This window comes from Marmota flaviventris, chromosome 2, assembly GCF_047511675.1.
Source record: "Marmota flaviventris isolate mMarFla1 chromosome 2, mMarFla1.hap1, whole genome shotgun sequence".
NCBI classification, from domain to species: domain Eukaryota; kingdom Metazoa; phylum Chordata; class Mammalia; order Rodentia; family Sciuridae; genus Marmota; species Marmota flaviventris.
In genome coordinates, this window is record NC_092499.1 from 80,372,538 (window position 1) to 80,383,445 (window position 10,908).

Genomic DNA, 10,908 nt, shown 5'->3' on the forward strand with positions numbered 1-10,908 from the left:
CACTTGGTGCACTTCACTTAACATAATGATCTCCACTTCCATCTAGGCTGTTACAAATAATAGGATTTCTTGCTTTTGTGGCTAAATAACATTCTACTGTGAAAATATACTACATTTTCTTTATTTATAAGCTGATGGATATTTAAATTATTTTCATTTCTTGTTTATTGTAAATAGTGCTACAATAACCAGGGGAGCACAGACATCTCTTTGACATACTGATTTCAATTCCTTTGGATATATACCCTGGAGGGGGACTGCAGGATTACATGGTACTTCAAGTTTTTAAGTTTTTTTTTAACTCAGGGGGCTCTTGGCCACTGAGCCACATCCCCAGCCCTATTATGTATTTTTTTAGAGACAGGGTCTCACTGGGTTGCTTAGCACCTTGCCGTTGCTGAGGCTATCTTTGAACTCACAATCCTCCGGTCTCAGCCTCCTGAGCCACTGGGACTACAAGCATGCACAAATGCACCCAGCAAGTTTTTAAGTTTTTGAGGAACCTCCATGCTGTTTTCCATAAGAAGAGTACTAATTTATATCACCAGCAATGTGCAAAGGTATGAACTTCCTTTACAGCAAAGTGAGAAAGTTGAAAACATTATCTTTTATATGATAATTATTCGCTGTAATAAGAAAACAAATGTGTTCCTCAGGGGAAACTAAATTGTTACTGGCTACTGGTTTCAAAATATTTTTTCATGGAAATTGATACTATAGAAACAAATACAATGAAAGGTGGTCTTCAAAAATATTATAATACCTTATATAGAGAGAGATTATATAAAGAGAGTATAATAGAAAAAGAGACAGAGAAAGAGATGGAGAGAAAGAGAGTTGCTTCTTGTAGCATCCCTCCACAGAATTCGAAAATTTGGGGGAGAAGTACCACTTAACAAGCAATACTTCCCAGATTTAAGAATTATGGTCCAAATATGAGTCTCTGTTGATCTTCTTTAATCCAGAAGTATACCTCAAAATGTTCTAAGAATAAACTTAAAACCTACCTACATGTTCATCCAAGTGAACATTTAAAAGGCTCATGATCAACTAATCATAGTTGCCATCTATGAACCAGAGAGTGAGCCTTCCCCAGACTCAGCATCTGCTGTCACTTACTTGCTCTTAAGACTTCAGAACTGTAAGTAACAAATTTCTGTTATTTAAGCCACCCAGTTATGGTAACTTGTTACAATAATTCAAATGATCTAAGACATAGGAAATTCTCAACTAAGAATTACAAATTTTTCAGAACCTTTCTCAGAACTGGATTATTTGAAATTTGATGTTATTTCCCCACAAAAAAAAAAAAAAAACCCTGTTAGGTTGTATTTAATACCTGAGTTAACACATAAAAATCTAGGTAACATGTAACATGCCTGTGCATATTAAACTATATTCTAACCAACATCCATTCCAGATGAAAGTTCTTAGCAAACTAGGTATAGACAAAAACTACTTTGATTTGTAAAGATCATCTTCAAAACCTACAACTAAGATAATATTTAATGGCGAAAATGCATGCTTTCTCCTGAAAATCAGAAATGGTCTGCTCTCACCACTTCTGTTCAACACCATACTGAAAGTGTTAGTTGGTACAATTAAATAAATACAATAAATGACATCAATATTGTAAGATACGAAATCTCTCAAAGATGTTTTATGGATTCAATGCAATCCCAAATAAAATTCCTAGGAGGCATTTTCATATAAATTATCAGGCTAATTTTAAAATTCATACAGAAATTTAAAGAACCTAAGCTAGACAAAACAAAGCTGTAAGACTAATACTACCTGATTTAAAAACTTATTATAAAGCTACATTAATCAAAATGATATGGCAATAATATTAAATTTTAAAATAGATCAATGAAACAGAACAGAATCTAGAAATAAAGCCATATATAGAGAGAACTAAGTTTCAACAAAACTTCAATACTGATTCAGTGTATATAATGGTAAGAATTTTTAATAAATGATGCTTAAATAATTGTATATCCAAACACCCTAAAATTGGATTTTAATATTGCAACACCCCACAAATTGCACAAAGATCAACTCAAAATCAATCATGAAATTAAAACTATAAGCCCCTACAAGAAGTAGATGGGAAATTCTTGTGACTCAGGCTTAAGAAAAGATGTCTTAGATACAAGAACAAAAGCACAGTTCATAACAGGACAAACTCATAATAAACTCCATCAAAATTACAAACATCTATTCTCGGAAAAACATTGTTTTTTTATTATTGTTTTTTTATTTTTGTTTTTTTAGTTATACATAACAGTAAAATATAATTTGACATATTATACATACATGGAGTATAACTTCCCATTCTTGTGGTTGTACATGATGTGGAGTTACACTGGTTGTTATGTCTGATGGTAAAGCATTGTTAAGAGAATGAAAAGACAAGTCACAGTCAAGGGAAAAAAATGTTCCAAAATTGTTGAAGGACTTGCATCCAGAATATATAAAGAACACTCAAATATAGGTAATCAGAAAATGCACCTTGTCATTGGCATATGACTAGTGAAATACATGTATATATTTAGTTTCAATTATATAAAAATATTAGCTTTACAAAAGGTGATCTTGCCATTTGCAACAACATGTTAAACTTGGAGGACATTATGATCGGTGAAATAAATCACAAACAGAAAGTAAAATACTGCCTGGTCTCTCTTATATATGGCATCCAAACGGATGAAATACATAGAACAACAGTAGAACAGTGGCTACCAGAGGCAAACGGGGTGTAGCAATGGGGAGATATAAGACAAACAGTATGCACTGCAGTTATGAAGGATGAATAAGTTCATAGATCCATGTACAGCATGAAGGCTAGTATATAACATTTATCATATAATAGAAATTTTTCTTTTTTTTTTTAGTTTCAATGCAATACCAGGACACAGCTAGACATAATCACAAAAGCATGGAACCCAACCTGCTAGGATTCATCCCCAGCACTTCTCCCTCAATCCCCTCCCTTCCTCCACTCCACTGATACTTCTTCAATTGATTTACAGTTTGCGTTTGTTTTTTTTAATTAGTGTCCTGTGGATACACCTGATACTGGAAACCACTTCCAAGAGAATAGATTTTAGGTGTTTTGGTCAAACACACAAAAAAGTAACTGTTCGATGATGGATATGTTCCTTTGCTTGATAGTAGTTGTCATTTAACTCTGTATGAGTACATAAAAACATGTTGCACACCTTAAATATATACAAGGGGGAAAAGACAACTCGTGGCCTAATTTAAAATGGCAAAAGATTTGAACAGATGTTCAATGAAAGATAAACACATAGCAAATAAATAAAAATAAAAACATGTTCAATATCAGTAATCATTAGGGAAATAAAAATTAAAATCACAATGAGAAACCAGTATAGACATTCTAGAATGACTAAAATTAAAAGGACTGACCACACAAATGTTGGTGACAATATTTAAAAAATTGGAGCTCTCATATGCTGCTGCTGGAAATTTCTTTTTTTTAATTTTTATTTTTTATTAGTTGCTCGAGACAATACAATGATCTTGACATATCATACATTTGATTTAAATGGGGTATGAATTCTCATTTTTGCTGGAAATTTCAAATGTTACAACTTTGGAAAACAGTTTGGAAGTTTCTTAAAAAGTTAAGCATGCATCCACCATTTGATATAATTATTTCACTCCTAGCTATTTATACAAGACAAAGAAAAAAAGACTTCATACAAAAATTTGTATACAAAAGTTGCTAGCACTTTTATTTATAATAACTAAAAGCTAGAGACAATTCAAATACATCAGATTCCTTGATTGAGGCTGTATCCTGTAAGATTGTTTATGTCCAACAAGAGAATAGCACAGCCTAGCTAGTTTCAAACCTAGCTAGAACCAGTTTCAAACCAGCCGAAATACCTCTAAGGCCTCTCTGTGATTGGTTATCTAGGGCTGCTTTTCCCCACTTCAAATTTACAAGATTATCCTTGGCCTCAAGGTAAACACACATAGAAGAATTACAGATAGTATTGTTCATTGGTTGATTAGTAAATTAATCAAGTGATTGGTTTATCAATACTTCATTATATCTGTGAGATGTTTGAAGTAAGCAAAAATACTATATTTTAACTTATATAGGAAAAACAAAATTTTAAAGAAAGGAAATTAAGACATGCCCCAAGGGAAGAAAATAATAAGAATAAGCACAGAGGTGTCTCTTGACACTCTTCTCCTTTGAGAACCATTAAATGTATCCTCAAGGATCAGGAGAAACAAGCTAACTTACTGCCTGACAAGCTCTGCTTATTAAACCTCCACCCTTTGGTCAACAAAATCAAGGATACATATCACAATCATGACCTTGTCTCTCCTCCTGGTTATGCCTAAAAAGATCATCATTGCTCTCAAAGAAAACTTCTGAGAGGCTTCAGTTTGGGATTTCCTCTGCTGATACAGGTAAGAAAATGATGTCACGTTTAGAAGAGTAAAAAAAATAATCATATAGTTGCAGAATCTAGTATTCTTAAACCACAGTTCTCTAAATTTACTATGGTTATATACATACAATCAATATTTCTTAAACTCTTTTTCTTTCTTCTTCTTTTTTTTTTTTTTTTTTTGTCAATACTAGGGATTAAATCCGGGGTGTGTTCTACATCTGGGCTACATCCCAGCCCCTTTTTTATATTTTTGAGATAGGGTGTCACTAAGTTGCCCAGGCTGATCTTGAACGTACCATCCTTCTGCCTCAGCCCTTCCAGTAGCTGGGATTACAGTTGTGCACCAGTGAGCCTGGCTTCTTAAACCCTTACTGGTCAGGCACTGCTCAAGGTGCAAAAAGACATATTTTGTCTTTCAGAATCTTTATGCTAGCCCCTTTTAAAAGACATGATTATGCCCTCTTTTATTGGTACATTGCAATAATGCACAATATTGGGATTCATCATACCATATTTCACACACACATAACAATTTGATTAAGCTTGTTCCCCAGTGCCTTCCCTTTCCCTCTCCTCCCTCCCCGCAATCTGCTTGCTCTACTCTGGTGATTGTCCTTCTCTTCATATTATTGTATTATTATTTTAATTGCTGCATTATAATCACAAATGTAAGCAGATTCATTGTGACTTATGGACACAATTACACCTATTTTATACCTAAATATAATATACATTAACTTCTTGTGATTGGTAAAGAAAGCATTTGTCTCTAAATTCAGGCTTTTTTGTTAAACACAGCTGCCCAATATTGTCCCAATCTAGACAAAGTTCCTTTTTGTAGGTATTTTCTAGAAACCAGCTGCCCAGTGTCACAGACAAGGTCGTCCCCTTACTGAATCTGCAAACTAGCTACCGGAGGAAACTGCATTGTCATGAGTCTTCTCTGGACTGACTGTATATGGGGGAATTCACAGAGTCAGGTACCAAGACTTTTACTGTACTGAAACTTGGGAGAAATTTAGTATATCCAAGATGTGCCCTCCTCACACACCATGTATGACACAGCTGCCTCACTCAGCATAGTCTATTTCAACTTTTCTGGGATTGACTAATTTAGCAAGTAGACAATCCTCTCCCCATTAAAAAAAAAAAAGTCAATGGTGGCTGGTGGCTGTTAGTCTATAATCCAGACCACCTGGATCCATAAATGCAACATGGTACACATATTCACAGTGTAGCAGATGCACAGTGAATTGGCTAGACATGTTATGGGTTTGGTTTGGTTTGATTTGGTTTTTCTGCAGTGTTGGGCATGGAACCCAGGACATCACACATACTAGGCAAGTGCTCTACCACTGAGAAACATCTGCAGCGTGGACTTTTGTTTTATATGGTTTGTTTTTGTTTTGTTTTGTTTTATTTTGTTTTGTTGACAGCTTCTGTTCTGACTCGTGGCAGGTAAACATCATAGTTACTTCTTCACAGAGAGAATAGGTAATAAAAGGTGAGGAGCAATGCCATCCGGCTGAATATGCCATGTTGAGCATAAAATGGTGTTGGCCCACCCAGAATGGTTTCTAGCTCTTTCCTGTTCTCTAAACAGTTGTGTAAGATTTTCTGACAAGGAATTACTCTGAGAGAAAGGGGTTTCATTCAAAGGTCTAACATAACTGTTTTCTCAGTTTGTAAAGAGGAATCTACTGCTACTTGGAACATAAAATGTAGAGGAACAAAAATAGGAAGGGGGATCTCGTTAGGATGCTACTGCAGGAATTAGGGGGAAAGAGTGATAATCTGAATTTAGGACATGACAGTAGGAAATAAAAAGAGAAGTGTAGGAGTCACATTTTGGTCACAGAAGCAGCAAGACCTGCCAGTGAATTGGATAATTAAAAGAAACCTTATAATAGGCTCCACTGGTACTGGGAATGCATCTCAGTGGTTGAGCATTTGCCAAGAATGTATAAGGCCCTGGGCTCAATCCCCAGTACTGCAAAAAACATTTTTTAAAAAGGATAATTTAAAAAATCTTTTTATTTGAAAATATAATTTTTATTAAATTTTTATTTAAAAAATATAAAATAAATAATATTTATACCATTAGAGCTCTTTATTTGAGGAGTTTGTTTTCCATTAGGATGACAGTTGGAAAACCAGAGGGAAGAAGTTCTTGAACATTAACAAAATCATTTGGTACAGAAAAAAATTTGAAATAATGAGCAAAGTTATTATTTCAAAATATAACCTTTTAGAGACATCCTGAAAAATGCCTTAATTAAAAATGCCTAATTGTAATTAGTAACTTTTGATTTACAAAGAACTGAGCAGTGACTTTTTCCCTTCAGTGTTACTAAAGCTATAGATCTTTAAAAAAGGATTTTTTAAAATTTATGTAACTTAAAATACAAAAGTCACCTACATCTTTTATAGTAAATGTTCCCATGAATCACTCCTTCCATTAATTGGCAGTTAATAGATTCTCATGGCTCCAACATTCATTAATATCCCCATTCAAAAAAGTAGCATTATCTTATACAGTTGCTTCAAATATGGACATATTCTTAAATTTTTCATGCTAAAACAGAAAAGCCCACAGCAAAATACATTAGATATTTTTATGTATGGTTTAAATTCATCTTCAAAGGAAATGAATGTTTAGAACCTAGTCTCAGTTCCTGATCACATGTCCTTAAAATCAGAGCTGAAAGAGGACTTAAAAAATATAAGTCTGTGGTACAAGGCCCAGGACCTATTCCTCTCACAGTTCAGGCATTAAAAGGACTGAAGTAATATAAATTAAGACATGAACCAGCAGCATCTTGGAAAATTTTATTGGACACATGAGTCTGTCGCGACCCCTCGCCGGCAAGGGAAAAACACGACACAGGATTCTTCTTTCAGCAGTTTATTCAGGCCTTGATTCAAGTATCATCTTCTAGTGACCCCCCGCCGAGCGCCCAAGCACAGCCTAATAAAGCCTCCCGCATACCAATCCCAAGCTGCCACGTGGATCTTTCTCATAGGGTGGTAAGGGATTGCGCGCCAATTCTCCATAAAAGGAGTTGTTTATCACAGGCCACAGTGGAAGCCGGCGCCATCTTCTAATGGCGGCCACGGTCTATAGGAACGGCTCACCACATGAGTCCAACTCTCATAGAAGTCAGATAAAATCTAGAACTATATCTAGGTAGGAGAGGAACAATTTTTTAAACATTATACAAGATCCAAAATATTAATCATTTTGCTAGTCCCCTTCCAAAAAAAATACACTGTAATCAACAGTCTCTCTCATCACTATGTGCCATTTATTCAGGAAAGCCTTACTGTTTTTCAACATTCAAAATAGATTATTGTTAGACTCCTTGGATAACTATGCTATCTTTCAAGATACTTTATGATTGATTAATTGATGCTATATTCCAGACAATGAAAAAATACATATGTTCATGTTTCTACTGCATGTCTTATTTATAAAAGATTATAATAATAAAGATCAAGAACTGAGTACAGTATTATGTAACAAAGGTTGTTGGGTTTTTTAACTAGAAAATATAAAGCAAGCCACTATGAGAAGTATAATTACCCAGAGTCATTCTGTCTTGTGCTCCCAAGCAGTAGTGGGGAGAAGGATCAAAAAAAATGAACATTTTTTTCTTCAAGTTGCCTGCTAAACTTTAACATTAGATCAATAATGACAGGTTCCACAGTCGGTATAAATGGAATAAGAACCACTCAGACATTCCCAACACACAAAATCAAAAATCTGTTTCAACAAATTAAGACTGATTCTACCTCCTGGCTGCACCTAACCTCAAGAGCTGAAGAACTGTTTTAACCTAAGTGAGAGGCAGCTACTTCCTAAAATCAACTTGAAACTTTACTCCTGAAATTGGTCAGGTACATTACCAATAGCATGAAACAACAAGCTACTTAACTATCTCCCAAAAAAAGGAGGGGGGATTCCAAATTGTCCCAAGGATCCCCTCTTCTACCACTATACAATATGAATCAGCTTTGCCCCAAATAGATGTATCTCTCTGGGAATTGAGGGAGTACAGTTATTCATTAATTTTATGAACACTTATTGGGAATTTTCTAGATGCAAACATTTAGTTAATTCCCAATCATTCTAGTAGAGTAACTTCCCAAGTAAATTGACATGAAGCCCATGGCAAAGTATTATTTGCTTCTTACTGCTCAAGAAGATGCTCCTGAGTGAGCCAACTCAAAGAACTCTTTCTTGGTAGAAGCATATGAGAAAAGCAGCAGGTACAACAAGGAAACACCTGGTTTAAATCACAGGGTTGATCACAGGGCTTATCAAGATGAATTTCCCAGAGTAACTGTAAATTACATCCTGCATTCAAGTGTTCTCCTAAACCATGCTTGGGGACAATTTTCTTTATCACACCTGAAATAGTCTCTCTTGGGAATGAATGAATGGAACAGATTTTATATAACCATCTACTCTAAAAAAAGAAAAAGTACTTCCAAGAAGAGAAGTACCCAGCATTACATCACCAGAAGAAAGAAAAAGAATATATACTTGGTTTATAAATTATACACAAAAACAAGGAAGTAACCAACATAAGGAAAGAAGAGTCTTGCCTAGCATGTGTGAGGTACTGAATTCAATTCTTAGCACCACATAAAAATAAATAAATAAAGGCTGGGGATATAGCTCAGTTGGTAGAGTGTTTACCTTGCATGTACAAGGCCCTGGGTTCAATCCCTACCACCACAAAAAAATAGTTGAAGTAAATAAATAAAATAAAGCTATTGTGCCCATCTACTGCTTAAAAATATATTTTTTTAAAAAAAACTAGAGCAGAGAGGCTGAGATAATGATTGACATGAAGCATGAAGGGAGAGTCCATGTGTAAGTGATATGCTATTTCTTGACCTCAGTGGTAGTTACAATGGTGTTTTCTTTATAATAATTCATTAAACTATATTTTATTTACTACATATGTTCCATACATTTCCTAATAAAGAAATTTCTGTGTCTATACACTGATACTCACTGACTTCTGGTGTCTTTCACAGATCAACATCTATAATCAAACAGGACATTATTTCAGGAATAGAGGAAAAAATCTACCTACTGCTGTATAAATGTTAATTGCAATTATGAAGATGACTTAAAAACATATTTGGGGTGGCTGGGGATACAGCTCAGTAGGTAGAGTCTTGCCTTGCATGCACAAGGCCCTGGGTTCGATCCCCAGCACACACACAAAAAAAAAAATCTGGGTTTTAATTTGTCTTTGCACTATTGTTTGGTAATTGTGTGTGATTTTACAGCTCACAGACACATGAAAACCTTCAGCTTCCTCAGTAACTCCAGCACCATCACTGGCTTCATCCTCCTGGGCTTCCCTGGACCCAGGGAAAAGCAGATCTTCCTCTTCGTGCTCTTCTCCACTGTCTACCTCCTGACCCTCATGGGCAATGGTTCCATCATCTGTGCTGTGCGCTGGGATCAGAGACTCCACACCCCTATGTATATCCTGCTGGCCAACTTCTCCTTCCTAGAGATCTGGTATGTCACCTCTACAGTCCCCAACATGTTGGCCAACTTCCTGTCTGACACCAATGTCATCTCCTTCACTGGGTGCTTCCTGCAGTTCTATTTCTTCTTCTCCTTGGGTTCTACAGAATGCTTCTTTCTCGCAGTTATGGCATTTGATCGGTACCTTGCTATCTGCAGGCCCCTACGCTATCCAACCATTATGACGAGACATCTTTGCACCAATCTTGTGGTCAGCTGCTGGGTTCTTGGTTTTCTCTGGTTCTTGATTCCCATCATCATCATTTCCCAAATGTCCTTCTGTGGATCCAGGACTATTGACCACTTCCTCTGTGATCCAGGTCCTCTTCTAGCACTCACTTGCAAAAGAGCTCTTTTAATAGAACTTGTCTTCTCCTCCTTAAGTCCTCTGCCTCTTGTTATCCCCTTTCTCTTCATCATGGGGTCTTATATTCTTGTCCTCAGAGCTGTATTGAATGTCCCATCAGCAGCTGGAAAAAGAAAGGCCTTCTCCACCTGTGGGTCTCACCTGGCTGTGGTCTCACTCTTCTATGGCTCAGTACTGGTCATGTACGGAAGCCCAACTTCTGAGCATGAAGCTGGGATGCAGAAGACTGTGACTCTGTTTTATTCTGTTCTGACCCCACTCCTTAACCCTGTGATATATAGTCTTAGGAACAAAGACATGAAAAAAGCTCTGCAGAAATTTCTAGGAACATAAAAAGTATTAATCAAAAACACCCCTGAGCAATAAACTTGTACTTAACTTTTACAGATTTTTTAAAAATTTGTATTTATTCAGATAATATGCATATTAATATTGACCAAAACCTGTAACCCCTATGGCATGGTTCCATAAATCTTGACCATTTATTCTGTTGCTTAGCTGCTTTAATTTTTTTTACCAAATGCTAGACTTTGTATTTTAAACATGACTAAGGC

At 35.7% G+C, this 10,908-nt stretch overlaps 1 protein-coding gene across 1 annotated transcript; it reads left to right on the forward strand.

Annotated features, from left to right (window-relative positions):
- The first annotated feature begins 9,739 nt into the window (after window positions 1–9,739).
- LOC114088153 (olfactory receptor 11G2-like) lies at window positions 9,740–10,687 on the forward strand. Its single transcript, XM_027929734.2, has one exon. It carries the CDS (start codon window positions 9,752–9,754, stop codon window positions 10,685–10,687), a length of 936 nt encoding a protein of 311 aa, XP_027785535.1. The 5' UTR covers window positions 9,740–9,751.
- Window positions 10,688–10,908: the final 221 nt, after the last annotated feature.